Source organism: Eumetopias jubatus, unplaced genomic scaffold, assembly GCF_037043125.1.
Source record: "Eumetopias jubatus isolate StellerSeaLion01/CBP00866 unplaced genomic scaffold, mEumJub1_p1.0 scaffold_10, whole genome shotgun sequence".
Lineage (NCBI taxonomy): Eukaryota > Metazoa > Chordata > Mammalia > Carnivora > Otariidae > Eumetopias > Eumetopias jubatus.
The window spans coordinates 78,691,759-78,717,509 of NW_028274816.1; the positions used below are offsets into that span (position 1 = coordinate 78,691,759).

Sequence of the window (25,751 nt, forward strand, 5' to 3'; positions counted from 1 at the left end):
CTAAATACTTCTGGGGCGAGGGGGTGGTGAGCTGCTACAGATGTTGTGGGGAAACAGTGGGCAGCCCTTGAGGCCCCTTTGACGGCCCCTGCTGGGCCTCCAGGCCTGGAGGGTGTGGAGCCGGGTCAGGCTGCATCTGGGGTGCCCGTGGCCCTGGACAGGCCTGGAGCGTGACTTGGACTTGAGTTGGGTTTCTTAGGATAGAGATGGTCAATGCTGTGGCCTGCCCGGCCTCCTGGCCTTCCTCTGGCCACACCATTTGCCATTTCCTCACTGCCCTTCAAGGGGAAAGAGGGAAAAAGGCAGGAGAGGCAGGCTTGGGACTTGAGTCACCCAGGAGGAGAGGGGGGCAGGAGAGCCCCGTGTTGCAGAGAGGCCCGCCTTCCAGGTCGGAGTCCAGGCCACGGGGGCCTCCAAGGCAGCAGCCCGGGCATGGTGACTTAGGGTCCAGTGTTCAGGGCTTTATCCCCAGAGCAGCAGTCTTTGTGCTGGATCCCAAAGCCTGAGGACTTTGTGTACAACCTAGAGGAGGCGGCACATACCTTGGCTGCCAGGCTCTTCTCCCCTCGGCCCCGCTCACTGCCATCTAAAGCCTACCGTGGTAGGAATGGGATTGGTGGTTTTCCTTGGATGACCTGCTTTCCCCGACCCCAGGGCTCGACGTTGGAATGAAGTTGTGCTTGGCTCACTCAGCCCCAGAAGCACTGCCTGGCTGGCGTGTCATCCCGTGGTCTGGCATCGGGTGCTGCCTGGGTCTAGGCGTCACCGCCGCCCACTAACGACCTTGAGGAGCAATTTAAGTGCCCGTGTGGAAGGCAGAGCACGCGAGGGCCATCTCACCTTTGTAAAGCGGCCCGGGTAGGTCGGGGTCCCGGAGCCTGTCATCGGATTCCTAACACTCACGTGCTCAGCACCTGCCACGCCGCCCAGGCCCTCCGGCAGCCCAGGGCTCCTGTGAGGTCCGCCTGGGGTCTGAGGGGCACTCTCTGCAGGTCAGGTGTGTCCCACAAGGCAGTGATGCTCCTGCTGGAGCCCTGGCCTCGTGACCTTGGATGGGGTCAAGCTGAGGTCCCAGAGAGCTGCCTTGGAAGCCTGCGGACACAGGAGCTGCTGGGGCTGAGGCATCACCACACCCGGAGTGAGCGCGGTGCTAGGAGCCGGGAGACCTGGTTCCAGTTTCTGGTCCATCTCTCGGTTCCAGGACGCGTGTCGTCTCTCTGGGCCTTGCTTGCAGGATCAGGGGATGAGAACTGTGGTTCTTAATCAGGCTCAGTCGGAGTCACCTGGGTAACCCTTTCACTCTTCGGGGGCCCCGGCCCTGCCCAGGGGGCCATCCCGTGCATCCAGGGTCCCTCCTCCCTTCTTTCCCCTCTTCCTTCCTAGAAGTCTTCAGTGCCTACTAGGTGGTGTGCTGTTTGTTCTCAGCACTGTAAACATACGAGCAGGTAAGATGCGTGATTTGCAATGTGCTGTGCGTGAGGAAAAGCACGCTTACTGGGTGGCGAGTGTGTGTGTGAAGCTGGGCCGGAGGGCGTGGAGGGAAACGGGCCTGGGCTGGGGACTGGCCAGGGCGGGGGATGGCCCAGGATGACGTCCCAGCTTGTCTGGGGAACAGCACTACTGTAGAGACCTCAGGGGGCGACGTTGGGGTGCGGGCTTGCGACCGGGCATCTGGGATGGACACGAAATAAAGCAAGGATCAGAAGGTCTCCAGGCCTCCCTGAAGCACCGACCTCCGTGTGCCTGCACTTCAGGGACCGTCTCCCGGGTCCGCTAGCGCCCAGGGACAGGGCAGCCCGACCAGGTGCCTGACCTGGGGAGACGGGGACGGGCCTGGACTAGTGGGGCCTTCCCTGTCGTCACTCGCCCCTAAGGGCACAGGCCTTGGAGACAGAGTCGGATTCACATCTGAGTTCCAGCACTTACTGGGTGACCGTTGGCGAGGTCATTACTACCCCCATGCCTCACTTTTGTCAAATGAGGGCGGCAAGGCCACCTCATGGGGCTGCCGCAACATGTGGGTGACTGCTAGCTGGAGGTAGGAGCGGTCTGATTGAGCTTAGGAAAGAAAGGGCGTCTCCTGGGGGTCTGTGGGCATGCCTGTCCTCCTTGGCGTGGTGTTTGGGAAAGAGAAGCCTGCCTCTGCTGTGGGTGGTGAGTCACTGAGCCCCCAGGTCGGGGCGCGGCTGGCTTCCCTCTCCCTGTCCTAGAGCCTTCCACCATCCCCTGAAAGGCCTCCTGCTCTCCTGGAAGAGACACCAGCTGCAAAATCTAGTGTCTGAACTAGAAACTCCTGTCTGTCCTGCCCCCTGAGTCAGGAGGCCTGCGCCCTGCCCTGGGCCTCACCCTGGCCACCCTGAGGGGGACGCCTGGCTTTGTTAGGGTGTGAGACCCGGGACCTTGGTTCAGAAAGCTGCAAAGTGCTTAGTGAAAGGCTCGATTGTGGACTCCAGGCTGGACGCTGGGGCTGCCGGGCTCCCCCCGGCCGAGAGAGTGAAGGCTTTTCTGCTCCAGAGCCTTCCAGACCCCCAGCAGGCCTTTCCTGGCCCCCTGTGCCGCAGGGACCTCGCCTTAGTCCTTCCAGGAGTGCTGCTTCCTGCAAGCTCGGCGAAGGAGGGCACCGCTGTGTTCTGTTCGTCATCATGGTTGGGTCTCCAGCAGGCGCTCGGTGTTTGCTGCCCAAACGTGTGAACTGGTTCACCAGGCCCCAGCCTGGCGGGAATGCAGCGAGGGAAGGTTCTGAGGAGACCGAGTGAAAAGTTGGGGAGCCTGTCGGCTCCATCCTGCCGGTCAGGAAGTCCTCCTGTGTCACCTGCGTCCCTGCAGCTGTCATTCGTTCTGAGTTGGCCCTTGGTGGGGCCTCCACCCTGTGAAGAACAGCCCTGGTCTTCCTTCCCCAGTCTGGTTCCTCGCGCGCCTCGCCCTCCACCTGCTGTGCGGCCTGGCTCAGCGCTGTGCCCTCTGCCCTCCCTGCCCTTCCCGCGGGCTCCTTCGACGCCCCCCTGCCGCTCAGGGGGTGGTTCTCTCCCCAGGGCCCCCCTCACCGCACCTGGTGGGCCTCCTGTCGGGAACCGTTTTTACTCACTTATTTATTATTTTTTAAAAGTAACCTTTCTGCCCAGCGTGGGGCTCGAACTCACAAGCCTGAGACTCAAGATTGGAGAGTGGTTCTGGCGCTGAGCCAACCGGGTGCCACCCCCGGAATTAGAAGCCGTGCGGGGACAGACAGGCCACAGGTCCCCTGGTCCCTTCCCTCGGGTCCGTGGACACCTGACCCCCCTGGAGGAGGTATAATGATTTGTTTGTGCTACAGTGGAAACCGTGCACGAGAAGCCTCATCATTATCCAGCCCCTGGTTACCGCCGTCCTCTGTGAGCTCCTGGTCTGCGGGCTGAACGGGCTTCCCCCTCCCGGCCGCCCCGCCGCCGCCGCCGCCGCCGCCGCCGCCGCCTCTCCCCCCCATCTTCCCCCTCCCCCTCCCCCTCCTCCCCCTCCTCCCCCTCCTCCTTCCCCTCCCTCCCCTCCTCCCCTCCCTCCCCTCCCTCCCCTCCCTCCCCTCCCTCCCCTCCTCCCCTCCCTCCCCTCCTCCCCTCCCTCCCCTCCTCCCCTCCCTCCCCTCCCTCCCCTCCCTCCCCTCCCTCCCCTCCCTCCCCTCCTCCCCTCCCTCCCCTCCCTCCCCTCCCTCCCCTCCTCCCCCTCCTCCCCTCCCTCCCCTCCCTCCCCTCCCTCCCCTCCTCCCCCTCCCTCCCCTCCCTCCCCTCCCTCCCCTCCCTCCCCTCCCTCCCCTCCTCCCCCTCCCTCCCCTCCCTCCCCTCCCTCCCCCTACTCTTCCTTCTCTTTCTCACCCCCCTCCTCTTCCCCCCTCCTTCCACAGGGACAGCCCTCCCCCCCCCCCCCCCGCCCCTCTCAGCCCTGCCTCCAGGGCCCTCAGTCTGCCTGCCGCCCCCCATCTCTCACCTGTCCTACACTCAGTTCTGCTTTTGACTGGTTTCTCCTCTCCTGTGTCACCACTCTCCACCCTAAATCCCGGAGACACCAACAGTGTTAATAAGTCACCTTTCGACAGTTTTCCCTTGCTCTCTGGGACGCAGTCTCTTCATAATGATTCTGTGCAAATTTGTACACTTAGTGGATTTCACATTGTTTTCACCTCCAAGAATTCTTGTGACGGGATTGGGTAGACAAGGAGAAGGGGGTCCGAGGTGAAGTGACCTGCTGGTTTGCCCCCTTCACATGGAGGCTTCGGACAGGTGCCAGGCCTTGTGGGTCTCAGTGGCGCATACACACCAGCCCGGTCTGCTCCACGCGCTCCCGCTGGGCTGTGGCGTCCCTGCCCATCTCACCCAGCCCAGCCTCTGCCTGCTTCTTTCTCCTTTCGCCTCCAGGACGCTAGCCCTGGATCTCTTCTTGCCTGCTGGCTTCCCACACTCTTTGGATCCTTATTAATGTTCTCATTTGGGGGCGCCTGGCTGGCTCAGTCGGTAGAGCGAATGTGCAACTCTGTAATCTCAAGGTTGTGAGTTCAAGCGCCACGTTGGGTGTGGAGTCTACTTAAAAGAATCACGTTCTTGTTTGGGTTTTGCCAACTGTATAGGAGTTCGCCGCTTTAACAAAGTCCACTTTCTAGAGATACATAATCACCACACATATAAATTACAGGGCACCAATTCACATGACAAAAAGGGATAAACTTTTAGCAGCTGCTTTAGTGCATAGCTTTTCAGTGAATATTCATGGATTACTTGGGAAGTATGGAGATAAACCCAAAACTAGTGTTAGAAATCATTGATTGCACTGGGGAGGATGGAAGGCTTTCCCAGAGAACACCAGCTTTCTTTCTTTTCTATATTCATTCAACAGACAGGTTCTTAATGTGGCCCTGACCCCTAAGAACAGCCTAGCAGAGGAGACAGTTAAAGACTTAATCACAAGAACATGATTGTGCCACAGAAGTGTCCTGTGGGAGCAGGTGGTCAGTCAGGGAAGTGTCCTGGAGGATGGGCATGGCCCGCAGCTCCGGGGCGGGGAGCGGTGTGCTTGGAGGAGTGAACAGCAGGTGCAGAGCCTCAGCGGTGAGCAAGGGTGTGATGAGTTAGAAGAGCCCGGAAAAGTCCAGGGGTGTGCAGGGCCCCTCTGCCTCCGCCTCCGCCCCAGCAAGAAACAAATGACCCCGAGGTGGGGTTGGCAAGGCTCCAGATGAGCCACACCTGGGAGATCAGCTGGAAGGCAGTTGGATCTGAGCCTGAGGAAGAGCCTCTTTGGCCTGCAGATGGCAAATGAAATCTCTGGGGGTGGGCAGAGCACTGTGGGGTGGGGGACAGCGTGGCGTGGGCCACAGGAAGCCCCCTGGGATTTGCCATGAGCGCGTGAGTCCCAACTGCACCGCAGCAAAGATTTAAGTCCTTAGAGCCTTGGTTTTTCTCATCTGTGAAATGGGTTGACAAGTCCTGCCTGGCTTCCCTGTAGGTCTGAGGTGCAAATGACATGGTGACTGTGGAGTGCCGGACGTTTGGGTGTTGGCTGTGGTGGCCCCCCAGCATGAGGTGACAGAGGGGATTCTGCCGGCCACGGATGGTTCCGTGGCCGGGCCAAGATCAGACCGCTCCACAGCTTGTGACACTTGAGAAGCACAGTCCCTGAGGCTGAGGCTGAGGGAAGACTCGGGAGGCGGCTCCTGGCAGGGGTGAGGCCGCACCGCCGAGGCCGGGGGCTGTCCTCTGAGGCCTGCCCCCTGTCTCTCCCCCAGAACGCTCTGGAGGCAGGTGGAACCTCAGACACAAGCTGTTTATCTTTTAGGGTTTGGGGTTTATTTTTAAATTTCTGGCTGTGCTGATGTTTATTCTTTTCCCTTTCCCCACCTCTCCAGCTCAGCTGCAGAAAGGGACCATCTGTCCCCTGCCTTGCTTGTGGCCATTTTAGAACCTGCACCACTGCTGGAGTTCTGGCCCCTCTTCTCCTCCCCTCCCTCCCTCCCGCTACTGACTGCCCCTGCCCTTCCCCCCAGGCTCCGTCTAGGGCCGCTCCAGCTCCAGCTCGCCTTGCCCCGGGTCTGGACGCACGCTCCTCCTGCCCGGGCCTGCTCTGAGGGTCTGAGGCCGGGCCCCTGTCTGAGGCCACCGTCGGTCTGTGGGGAACCTGGGCCTGGAGGCGGCAGGGGCCTCCCACCTCCTCGCTGCTCACACTGGTTTCCCATCAGAGTGGAACTTGTGTTCGTGCGTGTGTCATGTCTGGACCTGTTTCTCCCTCTGTGTGCGTGCGAGTCCAGGTCACGTGTGTGTGTCCTTCTGGAGGAGAGATTCAGAAACTGTTCCTCCCCCCAGCACAGAAACCTTTCCTGGTTCCTTCTGTCCGCACCTGAAAGCACAGGTAGCCACCCACCGAGGGCCAGCCCTTCCCGGGGAACCGGAATCCCAGGAATCCAGGGCCCCCGCAGCCCCCGCAGCCCCCGCAGGCCCCGCAGCCCCCGCAGCCCCAGCGTGGGAGGCAGGGCTGGGCCCGAGCTGAGTGCAGCCCGAGAACACGGGGGAAGGAATTTTTGCAGGTTTTAGTTACTACTGGACGGGGCAGCCGATGGGGGGTTGGTGCCCCTCTCCTGGGTGGGCTTCCTTCCTCACCGGGAGCATGTCCTCTGTGCTTTGGCTTGGAGCCTGCTTCCCTGGGTAGGAACGGGGCAGGCACACTCCCCCCACTGCAGGTCGCCGCGGGCATGGGGCACATCTGGGTTCCCCGGGGGGCCTGCCTCCTGCGGGGGAGGCCACCTGGTGTCTGCTGGGCCAGTAGGAGGAGGTGATCAGATGAGACTCCTGCCACTTCGTGCGCTGGCCTGCATCCAGTCCCCTCCTCCGCGTGCACCCGCACACTTCCCCACACCTGCACGCCTGCGGAGTTCTCTCGGTCTTGCCGGCGCACAAGGCCTCGGGCTGCTCCCGGCTCATTGGAGGGTGGCTAGACGGCCACCCCTCTCCCGGGCTTCTGCCCCCTCTGCGGCTCTGCGTGTCCTCTCGTGTCCCCGTGGGACCTGGACTGTCCGGCAGAGCTGTCAGCCCTGCCCCTCAGCCTCGCCCCTGCCTGGCCCCCGGCTTCGGCTTCGGCTTCGTAGCTTTGAGGGAGTCCTGTGGTTGGCGATGGGACTGAGGGCGGGTCCGAAGCTGCCTGTGCTTGGGCAGCCACTGTGTTGGCACGTAGGCTGCTGGGGTCGTGGGGGTGGCTCTGAGGCCGCGGGTGCCTCGCTCCAGGGAGGGTGAGGGCCCATCTCCAGCCTGGACCTTGGTACCCCACGGCCTTTGCCCCTCTTCCCCTCTTTGTGGGCCTTCGGGGCCATGGGGAGAGCTCAGGCAAACGGGCCTATTTTCTCCCCCCGGGAGGCGGGCAGAGGGCCGCTGTGCCCAGCCCAGTCTCAGCACCTGGGCCCTGGCAGCCTGCTCGCCCAGGCTCCCCCCAGCTCCCCCAGGTTCTCCCAGGTTCTCCCGGGTCCAAGAGTTGCATGGCTCAGGGATCTACTGCGCCGCCCTCGTTGCGCCCCTCTGTGGACCACGGCTCCCCACTCTTTCCCTAGAGCTCCTTCCTCGTCTGTTTGTCTGTCTGCCACAGGTTCTTCTGCAGAGCCCTTGCCCCACCCCCGCAGCCCCGCTTCCTGTCCAGGGCAGGGTGGCACCTCTGGGCCCTGCCTACAGCAATGGGACCTGCCAGGGCACATCCCAGTGAGTAATCACTGTGGGCCTGCAGCTCAGGACAGACCAGCCCTCCCCCACCCCTCTCCCTGGGCCTTACGGGTCTGCTTTCTGCCACTCCGGAGCCTTCTAGAATCTCTTGGGAATTCTGAGTGGATGGACCCTTGGAGCTCTGAAATTCTGTAACTCTAAGACCCGCGGTGGGGGGAGGGGAGAGGGGGCACCCTGCCGGCTCCATCGGAAGAGCAGTGACTCTTGACCTGGGGTTGTGACTTCAAGCCCCACGTTGGGCGTAGAGCTTACTTTTAAAAATAAAATCTAGGGGCGCCTGGTTGGCTCAGTTGGTTAAGCGACTGCCTTCGGCTCGGGTCATGGTCCCGGGGTCCTGGGATCGAGCCCCGCATCGGGCTCCCTGCTCTGCGGGGAGTCTGCTTCTCCCTCTCCCACTCCCCCTGCTTGTGTTCCCTCTCTCGCTGTGTCAAATAAATAAATAAAATCTTAAAAAAAAAAAAAAAGGCCCACAGGTCAGCAGAAAAGCTGGGGTTCCGTTTCCCATGGTACCTCCTTGTCCCGCCGTGGCACAGGCGACTTGTCAGCGCGTCCACCCTCCTCTCTGTGCTGGTGTCTGACTTAGAAGCTCCTAGAAGGCAGAGCCGGGGTTTAAGGAGGCCCTGTGTGACAGGCAGTTAGAATGGCTGTGGCTAACATTGGAAATAACAGTTTGCATCATTAACGTACTTCACAAAACCTTTTACAGCCCGGGGGTTCCATCTGCAGGCAGAGCAGACATGGTGGGAGTGCCCCCCGCTTCCCAGACACGGGAAAGACACCGGAGGAGGCCTGTTGTCAGTGGAAGGGGACCGGAGCCCAGGGTTCAACCCTGCGAGGTGTGGGCCGCTTCCAGGAAATGTCACCCCTACCCTAAGGTGCTTGCCCCCCTTTGCCCGTTTGCCACCCACCCCTTTGCTCCCAGACTGCAGGGGACCCGGAGCCCTCCTGTCCCCCTTTTTTTTTTAAAGATTTTATTTATTTATTTGACAGAGAGATACACAGCGAGAGAGGGAACACAAGCAGGGGGAGTGGGAGAGGGAGACGCAGGCTTCCTGCCGAGCAGGGAGCCTGATGTGGGGCTCGATCCCGGGACCCTGGGATCATGACCTGAGCCGAAGGCAGACGCTTAATGACTGAGCCACCCAGGGGCCCCCTTCCTGTCCCTTTCTAGGTCCCTGCATGCTAGTCTGTCTACCCCTTGCCCTATGGCCCCAGCCCTCTGCCCCTGCGAGCCCGAGCTTCAGTTAGTATCTCTGACGCGCCCCGCCGCCCCCGCCACGGCATCGCAGCCTGAGCCCCACGTGAACCGACTGGTGGTGCGTTTTCTTTTGAGAGGTGGTCACAGCCGTCTCGCTGAACCTCTCCTCAGCCTGTCCCGCTGCTGCAGTAAATGGCTCCTGGCTTCCGGGAAGAGAAGGGAAGGTGTCAGCTGGTGCTGGGCCCCCCGCCCCAGACTGGCTGCCTTGCTGGTCATCAGAGTTCTGCTCGTCCTTTCCCCCTTGTCCTTGCTCCGGTGGGAGCTGTGGGAGGCCCGGGAGCCCCTCGAAGGCCCGCGGAGCAGGGGAGAAAGAGCCAAGGCCGGGGCGCGCCCGGCTCTCTCCTGGCCAGCAGAGCCAGTGACCAAGGGGTGAGTCGGCACCTTGGGAAGGACCCCGGTGCTGGGCCCCACTGTCGCTTCCTGACGTTTGTCGGGCCCCCGGCCTGCGCCCGAGGCTGGAGGGGTCCTGGGGCTGTAGCTGGGGTCACTGACTCTGCGAAGTCTTTAAAGGGCGATTTAAGGGAGCTGAGGAGCTCGCGTGCACTCAGAGACGCACCTGGTGCTGGGAGGAGACGGGCTGAGGGGCCACGTCCCGAGTGTGTGCGCGGGGTGTCACCCGGGTGTGGGACACATGGCCCTGGCACCGCGGCTGCCTCCTCATGTGTGAACACACGTGCTTGTGGGCTGTACGGATCCCACGCAGCGGCGGGCACAGTGCCCTGGAACCCGGCTGGGCCGGCAGCGGACCTCCCCGAGGGGGTCTGGTTCTTGTCTCCCAGCCCCACTCATCAGTCACGGAGTCCAGTGTCTTTTCTGTCCACTGGAGACTTTCTAAACCTGTAATGTATGCAAACGCTTCGGTCCAGAAGCTCTCGGGAGTGACAGAGGGCGGCATAGACCGTCGCCCTACACGCTCCCCATGTAGCAAAAGTACATTGACCCTTGACCGCTGCAGTGCTGGGGGTGCCCGTGCCCCACACAGTCATAAGTCTGCGTGTCATCCTGGACTCCCCGAAAACATAAGCAGCCGATGGGACACTGCATCCTTACCACAAAGGGAGACTTTTCTAATCACTGCTGTCTTCCTGACACATGGCTCGGCCGTGAGGACGCCAGCCCCGAGGTTGGCAGCTTCGTGGGGTGTGGACCAGAGCATTGACAGCCAGAGACTGAGAGCCGGAAAGTCTTCTCATCCTGTTGAAAGGGAACCCAGGGAGGTTAAGTGACTTGCCCCCAAACACACAGCCTCTTAGCAGCAGAGCCAAAAATAGAAACCAAATTCCCTAACGCTTAATCCTATCTGTGTTTGGCTGAGGACGTTTTCATATGTGTTAATAGACCAAAAGCACTTTGGGGGCTCCCTTCCATGTTTGTAGGGTCGCTTTCTTGGTATGGAGACTGTCACTAATCAAAATACTTTATTGAGAGCTATGGGAGCTACTCTTAGCATTATTTTTCTTTCTTTGATTTTTTTTGTTTTTTTTTGTTAAGTAACCTATACGCCTGACGTGGAGCTTAAACTCACAACCCTGAGATCAAGCGTCACATGCTCTTCTGACAGACCCATCCTGGTGCCCCTGGATTATCATTTTTAATAACAGCTTTATTGATCTATAATTCACATAGCACACACTTCAGTAGAGTGGACTGTAGTGTGCTCACAGACTGACTGTCACCACTATCCAGGGTTGGGACATTTTCATCGGCCCCAAGCAAAACCCGGTACCCCCTGCAGTTACTACCATCCCCCCCACCCCCCAGCACTGGAAACCACTACTGTTTTATTTATTAAGATTTTATTTATTCAGTTGAGAAAGAGAGAGACAGAGCACAAGCAGTCTCCCTGCTGAGCAGGAACCGTGGGATCATGACCTGAGCCAAAGGCAGACACCCAACCATCTGAGCCACCCAGGTGCCCCTAGACTTTTATTTATTTGAGAGAGAGAGAGAGAGCACAAGAGCAGGGAGAGGGAGAAGCAGACTCCCCGCTAAGCAGGGAGCCCGATGCAGGGCTCAATCCCAGGACCCCGAGATCATGACCTGAGCCGAAGGCAGACACTTAACCGACTGAGCCACCCAGGCGTGCCAACATGTGGCCTTTTGATGGGCTTCTTTCACTTAGCATGTTTTCCAGGTTCCTCTGGTGTTTTAGCGTGTGTCCATGCTTCATGCCCGTTCATTGCCAAATAATACCCCGTCATGTGGCTAGAGCGCATTTATGCATCCACCGGTTGATGGACATTTGGGTTATCACTGCTCTGGGGCGGCCGTGACTAATGCGGCGGTGAGCGCTGCATGTACGGATTTCGGTGCATACTATGTTTCCAGTTCTCCTGGGCATCTAGTTGCTGCATCACGTGATAACTCTCGGTGCTACATTCTGAGGAACTGCCACACTGTTTCCCAAAGCGGCTGCGCCGTCTTCCATTCCCCCAGCGGTGCACAAGGGCTCTGAGTTCCCCACCTCCTCTCGGAGCTTGTCAGTGCCTGTCCTTGTGACAGTAGAGCCGTCTTAGTGGCTGTGACGTGGGATCTTGTGTGGTTTGGGTTCGAATTTCCCTCGTGACTAATAACGTCCACCTTTTCGTGTGCTTATTAGGCCACTGTATATCCTCAGAGAGATGTCTATTCAGATCCTTTGCCCATTTTTTAATTAATTGGTTTGTCTTTTTATTGTTATTTTGTCCTTAAGGAGTCCTTTTTATATTCTGGATACAAGTCCCTTATCTGATATATAATTTAAAATGTTTTCTCTCATTATGTGGGTTGTCTTTTCACTTTCTTGTTGGTGTCCTTCAGAGCACAAAAGTTTTAAATTTTGAGGAAATTCAACTTATGTTTTTTTTTTTCTTTTGTGGTTTATGCTTTTGTGTCCTTTGTAAGAAACCACTGCCTGATCCAAGGTAATAAAGATTTACTTCTGTGCTTTCTTTTAAGATTTCCATGGTTTTGGGCGCCTGGGTGACTCAGTTGGTTAAGCGACTGCCTTCGGCTCAGGTCATGATCCTGGAGTCCTGGGATCGAGTCCCTCATTGGGCTCCCTGCTCAGCGGGGAGTCTGCTTCTCTCTCGGACCCAACTCTCTCTCTCTCTCTCTCTCATTTTCTCTGTCAAATAAATAAATAAAATCTTAAAAAAAAAGATTTCCATGGTTTTAGGGGGCGGGGGAGAAAAGATTCTATGATTTTAGCCCTTACATTTTTAGGTCTGTGATCCATATTGAGTTAAAATTTTATACGGTACAAGGTAGGGATCCAACTTCATTCTTTTGCATGTGGATACGCAGTTGTCCCAGCACCATTTGTTGAAAAGACTTGAATGCCTTGGTATTCTTGTCGAAAATCAGTTGACCACAAATTAAAGAGTTGATTTTTGGATTCTCCATTCTAGTCATTGATCCAGATGTCTGTCATTATGCCACTCTCATGCTGTTTTGATTACTGTCACTTTGCAGTAAGTTTTGAAATCAGGAAGTGTGAGTCCTCCAACTTTGTTCTTCTTTTTTAAGATTGTTTGTTTCTCCTGGATCCCTTGCATTTCCATATGATGTTTAGGATAAACTTGTCAATTTCTGCAAAAATGCCCAGTGGGATTGACAGAAGTGCACTGCATCTGTAGATACTAACAGTATTAAGTCTTCTGATCCATGAACATGGGAAATCTGTCCATGTACTTAGGTCTTTAACTTGTTCCAACAATGTTTCTAGTTTTCGGTGTCCCCGTCTGACACTTCTGTAGTTAAATGTATTCTTTTGGATGCTACTGTAAATGGGATTGTTTTCTTAATTTCATTTTTGGATTAGTCATTGTCGTACATAGATACAGGGTTGGTTTTTGTTCATTAATCTTGCATTCTGCAACCTTGCTGAACTCATTGACTTGTTCTCGCAGATTTTTGGTACATTTCTTAGGATTTTTCTGTGCACATGATTGTGTCATGTGCACACAGAGAGAGTTTTCCTTCTATTTTTCCAACCTAGATGCTTGTATTTATTCCTTTTTCTTTCCTGATGATGCTGAGTAGAGCCACCAGCATAACACTGAATAGAAGTGGCAAGAGTCGACAACTTTGTCTTACTCTCAGATGATTTAAAGAAAAGCACGTCTCCACGTGGTCCTATTCTTGAGAAGCTCAATCGCACAGTCTCCACTGTGAGGTTGATACGTGAAACCGAGGTTGGCATTCGTGGGTGGGACAGCTTGGGAAGACTTCCTGAAACAAACAGGATTTGGCTCAGACGGGAAAAGGTCATCGTTGGGTGGGGTCGGCACGTGAACGTAGAGAAAAACGGGTGTGAGTTGAGTGTGAGGATGGAGGGGCTGTGGGGCTGTCACAGGAGGACAGCAGTTGATCACCGTTCTGCAGAGGTCCGCACCCCACTCACCTGTCAGTACCCCCCTGAAGTGCAGAGTTTCTCTAAGTGGGTCCATCGACTGAGCCACAGTAGAGGGGAGTCCTCAGGGAGGACGATGGGGAATCCATTCCTCACCCCAGACCTGCGTGCTGCATCCGGAATCTGGGAGCCAGACCCCAGGAGCGTCTTCCCGAGTGACCCTCGTGTGTCCCGAAGACATCTCTTCCCCAGCTTTTCGACCTCACTCAGGCCCCCAGTCCCGAGTAGCAGATGATCTTCCCGCCGACGTGGTCCGTGACGTCAGGGCCGCCGGCTGCTCCTGGGGCCCCCTCGTCCTCCTCCTCGCCTCAGCAGACCTGTCCCTCCTGCCATTGGTTGTCCACAGCCTTGTCCCCACCCCTTCCCACTTCCTGGCGTCCGGCTGGATGGGACCCCGGCGGCTAATGACAGAGTTCGAGCAGCTGGAGGAAGAGCTGGCGGATGCTTCCAGCACATTGTCCCGGCGCTGGGCCCGTGTGCGGAGAGAGCCACCGAGCATGCGGACAGGCACATGTCCGAAGGGTGCATGCGAGGTCAGAGCCGTGCATAAATATGTGCATTTGAACGGGGCCTTCTGGACCGCCAGTTGCGCGGATGGGAGAAACCAGACGTACCCCAAATTGCTACCGTGACCCCACAGGGGATGCAGTTTATGTTCAGGCTAAGAGGTCGATTTGGCAGGGGTCCTCCATCTCCCGGCTTTTTGTCGTCCTCCCTTCCACGGGCAGGGGAGACCTTCCTGTTTTGGAAACCCTCTGTCTGACCCCGCTGCCCCATCATCTGATTCCTCTCCGCTCAGCCTGGCTTCCCCAGAGGGCACTGTGCCTGTGGGCCCCACTTCTGCCCCAACGAGGCCCCTCCAGCCCTCTCCCGGCTGCAGTCCCCTGGAGCCAGTGGTGCTCTCGCCCGTGCTGTGTGTCCTGCTGTCTGTCTGACCTGCTGTCCGGCACGCAGCACGGGGCTGTTCCCAAGAGGCCGGCTCCTGTGTTCGTCCTTCCCTGTATATCTGTCTCCTGTGTCCACTCTCAGTCTCTGTCTCCAGACCCTCGTTTCTAACCGCCTGACGTCCCCTAACATCACAAATGCAACGTCCCGACCAAACTGCCATCCCCCGCCCGGCCCCCCTTGCTCTCACTTCCCTGGTGCTAGCTGACCGCCGACCCAGCCTGCAGAGCCCGGCTCCATTCGCACTGTCTCCTCCAGGAGCCCACCCGACGTGCCCCGCCTGCTTCAGTCTGTCCCTGAAGCCACGAAACGGACCTTCCACCCAGTCCCAGCCCCTCTCTGTGTGTGTGAGCAGGACAAACACTTAAATGTTTGCTCAGGACACAGCTGATGCCCAAGACCCCCTAGAAGGCTACTCTCCAGGGGCTCCCACTCTTCTTGGCAGCTTCTCGATGCCTCGAGGGCCTTCGCTCGCTCTTTTGGCATAAAATCCTGTACCGCCACCTGTCTGCATTGGGGTACTTGGCCTGTAAATCTCAAGGTCTGTCCTGGACCTTCCAGGTTTCTCATGTATCGTTGAGCTCTGTTTGCACCTAATTGAGTTGTCACCCAGTTGGTGCTCAATAAATGTTTACCAGGTAAATGAAAGAAGAGAAAGTTGCCTTACAGATTTCCCCTGATTAGGGCCTAGGTGGGCCCAGGGTGGGTGTAGACACTCACTCAGAAAATATTTATTGGTTGGTTAACAATGGGGCAACTTTGAATATCAGCCTGAGGTATTGGGACTCCTCTGTGAGCCGCAGGGGTCGGGCCGGCTCTGGGCACAAGAGGAAGGTCAGGAGGGTGACCTCGGGCCATGGACGGAGGCATGGTGAGGCACGAGCCGGGAGCGGGGGCGCCCCGGGATTGAGAGGAAGCCAAATGGGTCCGTCTGGAGGGAAGAAGGGACAGGCAACAGGTGTGGAAATGGTCCCATGTTCTGTGCAGGGGGCCAGGCACCGCAATGCCCGTCACAGGCCTGGTCCTGGCTCCGTTCTCTGGAAAGCCCTTCCCAGGAGGTGCGCTGTGCCATCCTGGTTTGCAGGTCAGGAGAGCTGAACCCGGAGCTGAACCTGGAGATTGCGTTTGACCCCAAGGATTGCTTTCTTCCCCCAGCATCTCCCACACATCTGAGGAGGAGGTGGGTTCGGGTCTGAGATCAGAGAAACTGTCCGTGCTGATTCGAGGGGCTGGCTGTGCATGGTTAGGACCCCCAGGCCCATCCTCCTTCCCTGTTACGTGAGGAGCACCCCAAAATTCACAACCACAAGTCCCTGTCCCGAGGCGGACGTCCACCTCGGAAAAAGCGGAGTAGACATAACAAAGGACTGCCCAACAGGCCGAGCTCAGAGGCCCCCAAGAGGCTGAGCCCTTCTGGGGGTCTAGGGTCCTGCAGGCAGATGAGAACTGGGTCCAGGCTCCCAGCCACTCCCATCGGTCCCTGTGCAGTGACACTTTCTCCCTTTCCTGGGGGGCGTACTGTTTTGTTAGACCTGCTCAAGGTGGTTTTGTCATCGGTGTGTTTTTGTTGGGTAATTTCAGCTGGAGCTTGGCCGGGTCAGCCCAGTCCCCTGGGGAGCACGAGGAGGGAGCCCCTCGGCACCTTCCCTCACGACTTCCCCAGAGCAGGTGTGGGCTGTTCTCAGGCTACTGCGTGCCGGGCCCAGGCTGGGTGCTGGACACGCTGCTGAGCAAGGAGGGTTCCAGCCCTTTCTTCTGGGAGTTTCCGGGCGAGGAAAGTCACGGTCTCGGTGCGCGGTGGTGTGCGCTCTGAGGGGATGTACAGGGGAGGGGGCTGCGTGTCCAGGCCTTCAGGTCCCCTTGCCGGGAAAGCGAGCGTGGTGGGGCGTCCAGTGTGGACACCCTGCAGCAGCCTCGGGCTGGTGTCTCCCCGCCGTCCGGCCCGTCCAGGTTAGGTTCCGCTGCTGGTGGCCATGGAGGAGCAGTCAAGGGTTCTTTTGTTTTCCAGAAAGCCTATGCTGGGTTTCAGAATTGGGGAGAAAGGAGTTTCAGGTTATATACTTTTCAGATGATCAGCCCAGAGGCCTGGGTGCTGCCTGGGGAGAGTGTTCTGGGTGGTGTCACCCCCTGCCTGCCAGGCCTGCAGGTGGCCGAGGGGTGGGTGGCCTCCCTGCAGCCGTGCTGGCTGCTTGCTCTCGGTCCAGCAGGCAGTGAGCCTCTTTGGAGGCTTTGTGTGAGCCCTTTGAGCCTCTCCTCCTGGCACCGCCTGGCTCCAGAAAGCCCCCTGCCCCTCCCAGCGGCCCTCTCTGTCCACCGCTCTCCCGCCCTGGGGCTCAGGATGACTTCAGAGAAGTGAAGAAGCGGGAAAGGGACAGGAGGAGGGGGCTTCTGGATTTCAAGCCCCCTGCTAGCGTTCCTCCTCCCTGCTTTTTTTTTTTTTTAAGATTTTATTTATTTATTCATGAGAGAGAGAGAAGCAGAGGGAGAAGCAGGCTCCCAAGGAGCAGGGAGCCCGATGCGGGACTCCATCCCAGGACCCTGGGATCGTGACCTGAGCCGAAGGCAGACGCTTAACCATCTGAGCCACCCAGGCGCCCACTTCTCCCTGCTTTTAAAAACTCACAGGGGCGCCTGGGTGGGCTCAGTCGTTAGGTGTCTGCCTGGGTCCTGGGATCGAGCCCCACATCGGGCTTCCTGCTCAGCGGGAAAGGCTGCTTCTCCCTCTCCCACTCCCCCTGCTTGTGTTCTCTTTCTCACTGTGTCTCTCTGTCAAATACATAAAATCTTTAAAAAAGTTAAAAAATTAAAAAAAATCTTTTACCGAACACACGCACTCTGTGCCGGGTACCGTCTCAAGCTCTTGATGGGCGTTGCCTCGTTTACAGGTGACCCCAGCTCCAGAGGCACACACTCGGAGGCCGCAGACGCTGTTTGTCACTGCCTGTGGGCTCCCATGCTGTCCTCTCTCCCCTCCTTTGGACTTCTGTAGAACACGACCTCTGAGCCGATCCATGAAAACTACAGCTGGGTCTGGGTTCCCCCGAAGCCCACTCCAATATACCCGTGCTCACTCATCTGACGGGATACCTCTCTCCCCGCTCTGTTCCGAAGTCCCAACACCTTGTTCTTTCTCCCTCTCCACAGGACCCTGCTGGAATCTTCGAGCTGGTGGAAGTGGTCGGCAATGGAACGTACGGACAGGTGTACAAGGTCAGGCTCTAATGGGGCAGGAGCGTGAGGCTCCTCCATGGGGCCCTCAGGGGGGGTGGCGGGAGCAGGGCCTAGGTCTGGGGCTGTGGGAGGTGACGGAGGGCGGGAGAGGGGAGGAGGGTGAAAGTAACGGGGGAAGGAAGCTCAGGACGTGGGGTGCTTTTGCTGTGGCCAGTGCGTGGAGTCTCCCTGAGTCCCGGGTGCAGTAGGAGGAGGTCTGGATCCGGGCGGGGTGTGGGCCGGGGCACAGGAGGGCAGTGGCGAGAGACCATGTGTGCTCACGTGTGTATTCATGTGCACGCATGTATCTGTGTGCAAGTGTGTGCACACGTGTGTGCATCTGTGCACGCGTGTCTGTGCGTGTCCATGTATCTGTGTGCAAGTGTGTGCACATATGTGTGCATCTGTGCACGTGTGTCTGTGTCCATGTGCGTGCACGTGTGGGTATCCGTGCACACGTGTGTACCTGTGCGCGTGTGCACGTGTGTATCTGTGTGTATCTGCATGTCTGCATGTGCGTGCACGTGTGTGTCTGCGTGTGTCCGTGTGCAGGTGTGCACGTGTGTCTGCATGTGTGCACGCATGTCTGTGTGCATGTGCGTGCACATGTGTGTCTGTGTGCATGTGTCCGTGTGCGTGTGCGTGCATGCGTGCATATCTGTGCGTGTGCGTGTCTGTCGGGGCTGTGTGTCACCCGAGAACTCAGGGCAGAGCTCAGGCCACAAGCACAGCCCTGGCTTTTCTTCCAAGACTGCAGCGAGGCCCAGCCTTGGCGCTGGTGGAGCCCCAGGACCTGTCACCCAGGGGAGGTGGTTTTCTCGAGCTCCCGGGCCGGCCTGCAGTGGGTCTGGAGCCAGAGCTCTGGCCTTCTCCTCCGGGCCGCCCCGGACTGTTGCTTGTTGCTTTAGCCTGGCCCACCCAGCCCGACCACGGGTCCCACTAGGAGGGGGAGACGGCATGTTAGATGTTCCCCAGAGCTGGGGCCTCCAAGGCGCATACCCGCCTTCTGCATCTCCTGACACAATGCTAGGCCTTTCCACCAGTCTCTGCATTTCAGGGACATTTCCTGGGTCACTGGGACCACCCTGTAAGCTTTGGGGAAAGGTGCGCCCCTCCCCATTGCTAGCCGGGTCATTGCCGTGGAAATAGTAGCTCTGTGTTCTGCTTCTCTGGGCTTGGGGTCTTGGGTGACTGCTGAGGACAAGCATGATCCACGGGCTGCCCCCCCCAACTCTTCCCCAGGAAGCCTGGACTCTCTGGTCCAAGGCTGGGACGGCTCCTGGGGGAATGTCAGAGGGAGGAGGGGGTCGGAGGGAGAACGGCAGGGACGTACTCTAGAAGTTACTTCCATTAGTGCATCGACAGGCCAGTCCAGCCTTCTGGGTTTCCCCGAGTTCCCTAAAATCCCAACTCTGTCTATTCTTTCCTGCCAATAATAAAAAGCCTTGGAGGGGGTGATTCTGGGAAAGGCTTCCTGGCGGGGGGAGGGGCACATGAGGCAGTGTGTGGGCATAGAAGGTGTCAGAGAGGCAGAGCCCTCTCCCGGCCTCCCCCAGCTTCCTCCAAGGCCGGAGAGAACCTTTCACTCCCTGCTCTATTTTTCAAACTGTGGCAAGTCCAGAGCAGAGGTGAATCTCCCTCGCCTCCCTAAGCTGTTTTAGGGAGGAGACCCTTCATCTTGATGCAGCTTAGCACTTGGAGTCCAGGCTCCATAGTGCTTCTTAGAGGCCTCTGCCTTCCCCTGTGACTGACCCATAAATAGTGTCCAGTCACCATGGGGACACTTTCTAAGACAGAAAGCCAGAAGGCGTGGCCTGTCCCAGAATCACGCCGTCCCTGGATGCAGACTCAGAGCCTCCACGCCCGGCTCTCTGTCCCACAGGGTCGGCACGTCAAGACTGGGCAGCTGGCTGCCATCAAGGTCATGGACGTCACGGAGGTAGGGAGCCATGGGGGCAGATGGCGGGCTGGGGCACTGAGGCGGGCCGGGGGCTCTCGGGCTCAGCCCTCCCATTCTCCTAGGATGAGGAGGAGGAGATCAAACAGGAGATCAACATGCTGAAGAAATACTCTCACCACCGCAACATTGCCACCTACTACGGGGCCTTCATAAAGAAGAGTCCCCCCGGGAATGATGACCAGCTCTGGGTGAGACGGCCCCCACCACCCCAGCCCTCGCTACTTCCAGGCTCACCCACAAGCCAGCCTCGGCCCCCAGCCCTCCCTGAGTCTACACAGCCTCCCTGCCTCCCAATCCAGAGTGCCTCCTGGCTCGCACGCTGCAGCCTCTTATCCTCGGAGCGTCTGGAGGGCCCCGGGGTCCTGGGGGTTTGCCCGCACCTTGTCCTCACCAGGAGCTTATACTGTGTGCGGCCCGTACTTCCTAGGCGGTGGGCATTGTCACTGAGCCAGGGCTAGGGCAGGAGGTGAGTCCGTCAGTCCTGCCTTCACGCACAGCCCCGGGGGAAGCCATGGCCCCAAATACTGTGTGCAGAGGCAGGGCTCGGACCCTCTGGGCAGAGCACAAGCCCTTCTGGATGATTCCTCTAACCAGAGCTTGATGTGGCTCCTTTGAGCCTCCCCCAAATTCCCTCCCGGCCCATAACATTCCTGAGAGTCTGTGCCCCCCGGGGCCTGGGCCCATTCCCCAGCCTTGACCTTCCTGCTCCGAAGCCTAGCCCCGGGAGAGAGTGCCAGGGAGCGCGGCGGTGGGCTTGGGGCTCATGCTGGGTCTCCCCTCCCGCCATTGCCAGACGGGTACTTACTGAGCACCTTGTGTGTACTCTGCACAGATGGGCTGAGTCACGTCCCCATTTCCAGGGCGCTCACACACAGACTGTGCCCTAAGCAAGGGCAGCACAACTTCCGGGGGGTAACCTGCCAGCTGTGTGTAGTGGGAGATCCTGAGCACCAGAGGCTAGGCGCTGGCTGCACTGGACACCCCGTCCCCCGGAGGGAGAGGCCCAGGCCCAGATGGGCAGTGTGCAGATGCCCTTTTTCACACGTACAAGTGTACGCATTCCCGCCTGGCGGGTCTCTGCGTCGGATGTGGGCTTTTGGAAAACGTGCAGTGAAACTCCGGCACAGGCCTCCCGATCCCAGGGCGCTGACCGCGGCTCGTGCTGGGGTCTTCCCAGGACCCCTCCTGCAGCTTGCTACTTGGTCTCCTGCAGGCCTGGAGAATCTTTCTTAGCGCCCCGTCTTGCCTCTGGGCCAGGGCTTGGCCAACCTTTCCTTGGCCGTGAAGGCCGGGCAGCAGGTGTCTGGGGCTCTGTGGACCCTGCAGTCTGTCACGGCTCCTCAGCGCAGCTGCTGGGCCCCCAAACGGCCACAGGAAGTGCACCTCTGAACGGGGACGGGAGTGTCACTGGACCCCCGGAAGCCTTTAGTTAGGACACTCAAACTTGAATTTTATAGGATTCTTAGTTTGGTTATTTTCAACCATTTATAAATGTAAAGACCAGGTTTCGCTCGCTGGCTAAAGTTTGCCAAGCTGCACTCTGGGGTGGTAGTTGCGGTTTTGGGCTGTGGGTCCCCACGGGGCCCTGACGAAAGCCCTGGGCCCGTCCCCAAGGAAGACACGTGCATGCACCTCATTCTGTCTAGTTTCCAGGGTTCCTTGGGCTCCTCAATAGGACCCAGACTGTCTCCCTCAGCCCTGCCTGCCCTGTCTTTCCCGACTGCATGGCCTTCTGCTCTGCAGCTCACCCAGCTGTGGCCCCAAGGCCTCTGGCCCTCCTTCCAGGAGGCTGGCAGGGGAAGGAGGCCCTGCCTGACGGATGCTTCCCCCCGCCCCCCGCACCCCCGTGCCTCCCTGGGCCCGTAGCTGGTGATGGAGTTCTGTGGTGCTGGTTCCGTGACAGACCTGGTAAAGAACACGAAAGGGAACGCTCTGAAAGAAGACTGTATCGCCTACATCTGCAGGGAGATTCTCCGGGTGAGCACCAGCCTCTCCCTGGACACGGACCCTCCCTGCCCCGGGGAGACCCCAGGCGGCTCGGGGGTGGGAGACCGAGGCCGGCCCTGGAGACCTCTCTGGCAGTTGGCGGGGGGGGGGGGGGGCGGAGGACAGGCACCTCTGCCACTTCACCTGCCACCCTGCAGCTGCTGGGCCTTCTCTGAGGATGCTCCCCACTGACATGCAGCCTCCGCTTGGGCTCCGGGGTGGGGAGGGGCTGCCCCCCATCTCCCCCTCTGCTTGCTCACGTCCCCGCCCACCCTCTGGCCGCAGGGTTTGGCCCATCTCCATGCCCACAAGGTGATCCATCGGGACATCAAGGGGCAGAACGTGCTGCTGACGGAGAACGCCGAGGTCAAGCTAGGTACGCCCGTTCCCTCGCGGCAGATGGGGCTCTCTGACCTGCAGGACAGAGTGAGAGGCTGGGAGTCTTGCTCCCGCCCTTCCCCATCTCCTCCCTTGCGAGCCCCCCGCCCCCGGCTGGAAATCAGTCCCGAAGTTTCCCCCCTGCTACCTCTGTGTCCCAGGTGCTGTGCAGGTTCCTCCAGCCTGTCCCTTGGCCCTTTCGCATTGGTTTTCCCCCAAGACGCAGGGGGGGGAATGTGGATGGGGTGGCAGAGGTGTCCGGGAATGTCTGGAGAGGCCAGGATCTCTGCTGCCCCTGGGGCACGGACCTGCCAGCGCCAAGAGCCTCCATGATGACCCCTCCCTCTGTGTCTTCCCAGTGGATTTTGGGGTGAGTGCTCAGCTGGACCGCACTGTGGGCAGGCGGAACACTTTCATCGGGACCCCCTACTGGATGGCCCCGGAGGTCATCGCCTGTGACGAGAACCCTGACGCTACCTACGACTACAGGGTATGGGGCGGGAGCCAGGGCGCGCAGAGGCAGCGAAGGGCGGGACGGCGATGGGGTGGTGGGCAGACTGAAGACACGGGGGCCCAGATGGGCCGGGGGCGCAGTGAAGGTGTGCTGGTGTGCTGGCAGAGAGGGGTGGCTCGGCTGCAGCCCAGGAGGAGGCCCTGAAGAGGCCGACGTGGTGGGGCAGGGGGCCGTCAGGAACATGCTCTGTCTCTCCTCCTCTCCCCTCTGCAGAGTGACATTTGGTCTCTAGGAATCACAGCCATCGAGATGGCAGAGGGGGCCCCCCGTAAGTGTGGAGCCAGGAGCGGAGGAAGCCCCAGAGGGGCTGTGGGGAGGGGGGCCACCAGGGGAGGGAATGGTGGGAGGAGCTCCTTGAGGCTCTCAGGGGCCAGGAGAGGGACTCATGGTGTCCCCCCCCCACGTGCCAGCTCTGTGCGACATGCATCCCATGCGAGCCCTCTTCCTCATCCCCCGGAACCCACCCCCCAGACTCAAGTCCAAGAAATGGTAGGTCCCTGGACCAGGCCCCCTGCCTTCACCCCTGCATCCAGTGAGGGTGTGCACCACAGAGGGGTGGGGGCTGGGGCCGGGGCTGGGATGCGGAGAAGACCTGAGGGAAACCCAGGTGGCTCCTGGACGGATGATTCCCCTCTCCCACCTCTGAACCCCCCACCCCCCCGGCCTTGCGAGGGGCCCTCCCAGCATGAGCCCCCTTCCCTTCCAGGTCTAAGAAGTTCACCGACTTCATTGACACGTGTCTCATCAAGACGTACCTGAGCCGCCCGCCCACGGAGCAGCTGCTCAAGTTCCCGTTCATCCGTGACCAGCCCACGGAGCGGCAGGTCCGCATCCAGCTCAAGGATCACATCGACCGCTCCCGGAAGAAGCGAGGCGAGAAAGGTCTGCGGGCCAGCAGGGAGGTCTTCCCAGGCAGCCCCGCTCCCCGCTCTGGGGCCTAGGCCTGCCGGGGCCGGGGAGCCCTTCTCCCCAAACTTCCGGCCCCGGGGGGGGGTTGCCCTCGTCCACCCCCCGCCCCCGGATCCCAGGCAACCTCCCGCACACAGGGCCACCCTGTTACAGCCTGACAGGGGCTCTGTGGTGAGCCGGTGCGGGCCTGCGAGCGCTGTGGGGGCTGGTCCCCCGCTCTGCCCGGGCCCACGTTCCCGGGAGGCAGGCGGGGCCGCGTGCGCGGCCCTCCCCGCAGACCGCGTTGGTCAGCCCCGCGGCAGGCTCCCCGGCGCGGGGTGGGGTCTGTGCGCCGGCGGGAGGCACAGCGGAGCGCTCCCCCTGCAGAGGAGACGGAGTACGAGTACAGCGGCAGCGAGGAGGAGGACGACAGCCACGGGGAGGAAGGCGAGCCCAGGTGGGCCCCGGCCCCGGCCCCGCGGCAGCCGTGCCCCCCGCCGTGCGGTCCCTGGTGTGCGGTGGGGGGCGGGGGGGACAGAGTGGCGGAGCCCACACACCCGCGGCGGGGGCTGGAGGAGCCGGGGGGGGCGCCCACCGACGGCTGTGGGCTCTGAGCCCCGCGCCCGCGCTGACCCCCGCGCCGTCCGCCCGGCCCCAGCTCCATAATGAACGTGCCCGGGGAGTCGACGCTGCGCCGGGAGTTTCTGCGGCTGCAGCAGGAGAACAAGAGCAACTCGGAGGCCCTGAAGCAGCAGCTGCAGCAGCAGCAGCAGCGCGACCCCGAGGCGCACATCAAGCACCTCCTGCACCAGCGCCAGCGCCGCATCGAGGAGCAGAAGGAGGAGCGGCGGCGCGTGGAGGAGGTGGGGCGGCCCCCGGGCGGGGCGGGGGGCGGGGCTCCGCGGCCCCTCAGACCTGTGCGCAAAGGCGCGCTGCCCCCCGCCGGCCCCGCGTGCGGGCTGTGGGCGGCCCGCCGAGTGGACGCCTTCCGCACGGACAGGCTGGTCCCGCCCCTTGCGTGTGCGGAGCTCCCGCTCCGTGCGTCCCGCGGGATCTCGGGCGTCCGCACGCGCTCCGGCGTCCTGGGCGGGGACCGCGGGCGGCATCTGGTTTGATCCGGTAGCCCCGTCGAAGGCTCTCCTGTGATTTTTGGTGGTTTGGGCTTAAGATTTGCTGGAAAGTACAGTCTTGTCCCTTGGACGTTGGAGGTGGTGAGAGAAGTACCTTTTAATTAATAGAGAGTCTTATTTTTAAACAGCAGAGTTTTTTTAAATCACCAACTTAAAAGGCGCGCAGCCGTGTACGTCGTGCTTAGATGCGTTTGTTCTGCGGGGGGGACCTGGTGAGGAAGGAGAAGGTGTAAATACGGCCTTCAACGTGGGGACTTTTGTGGAAACAATTGCGTGATTTCAGAGTTCGCGGAGAGCCGGACTTAAAATCGTCCCAGTCCTAGGAGATACCCGTCTGCTGCCCCGCAAAGCAGCCCCGTCCCTGCTGAGCAAAGGCCCAGCCCGAGCCGGGCGGGGAGGGGCGCGGGGCGCAGGTGCCCGGCAGCGGGCGGACGGACGCAGCATCGCGCGTGCCACGGCGTCCCCCTCGCGGGGACGGGCAGGGCGCACGGGGCTGCGGGTTGTAGGGGCCCCTCCGCCGGTCCCCCCCTCGTTGGGACACACTCGCCTGGGCCCGGCGCTTCTGCGCGGGCGCCTACCGCCCCCTTGTGGCCAGAGGCTGTCCGTGCGGCCCACCCCGCGCCGCTGGCGGCGGGGATGGGTGTGAGGGCCAGGGGCTGGGCGCTTGGCTGTCGGGCACTGTGCCGCCGTTGCTTGGCTGGCTTGGTGGAGGAGCGGACGGTGGAGGCATCACCCGCGGCGGCCCCCAGGGGCAGCAGTCCCCCGCCGCCGTTACCCGCCGCCTCTCCCCAGCAGCCCCAGGGAGAAGGCCTGCCCGCACCGTCCAGTAGAGTTCCCCTTGCTCGCGGGCGCTGGGGGCTGGCCGGGCACCCTTTCCGGGGCTGAGTGTCCGGTGCGGGCCTGAAGAGCACCTCCTCGCACCCACAGCAACAGCGGCGGGAGCGGGAGCAGCGGAAGCTGCAGGAGAAGGAGCAGCAGAGGCTCGGGGACATGCAGGCCCTGCGGCGGGAGGAGGAGCGGCGGCAGGCCGAGCGCGAGCAGGTACAGCGCCCCCAGCGCACACCGGACTCACCCCTTCCCTGCCCGGCCTCCCCTCTGCTCCTGCTGCCCGCCTGCCTGCGCCCGGCGCCCTCCCCCGGCTTTCCCGTCCCCCGGATTCCCCCTTTCTTTTCCAGCTTCACTCTCTCTCTGTTTTCTCCCACCCTTCAACCCGCGCCCTGGCTCCTGCCCTCCTCCTGTCTCTGTGCCTTCATTCCGCGTCTCTCTGCCTCTCCTCCACGCCCCACCCCTGCACCTTCTCTCACGGGCCCCCCACCCTGGCTTCCTCCTCATCGCCTGCCCTCCCGGGGCTCATCCCACCCCACCTGC

At 60.3% G+C, this 25,751-nt stretch overlaps 1 protein-coding gene across 9 annotated transcripts in view; it reads left to right on the forward strand.

Moving 5' to 3' along the window:
- The window catches only part of MINK1 (misshapen like kinase 1), a 44,304-nt gene that overhangs the window by 11,262 nt on the left and 7,291 nt on the right, over positions 1–25,751 (forward strand). For all 9 annotated transcript variants that reach the window (XM_088028030.1, XM_088028031.1, XM_088028036.1 and 6 more), the window contains exons 2-13: positions 17,462–17,527; positions 19,410–19,466; positions 19,550–19,675; positions 21,354–21,464; positions 21,759–21,849; positions 22,211–22,341; positions 22,579–22,633; positions 22,776–22,854; positions 23,072–23,247; positions 23,641–23,710; positions 23,912–24,116; positions 25,311–25,424. In XM_088028030.1, the coding sequence (XP_087884156.1) occupies positions 17,462–17,527; positions 19,410–19,466; positions 19,550–19,675; positions 21,354–21,464; positions 21,759–21,849; positions 22,211–22,341; positions 22,579–22,633; positions 22,776–22,854; positions 23,072–23,247; positions 23,641–23,710; positions 23,912–24,116; positions 25,311–25,424 (1,281 nt within the window). The remainder of the gene's footprint in view (positions 1–17,461; positions 17,528–19,409; positions 19,467–19,549; positions 19,676–21,353; positions 21,465–21,758; positions 21,850–22,210; positions 22,342–22,578; positions 22,634–22,775; positions 22,855–23,071; positions 23,248–23,640; positions 23,711–23,911; positions 24,117–25,310; positions 25,425–25,751) is intronic.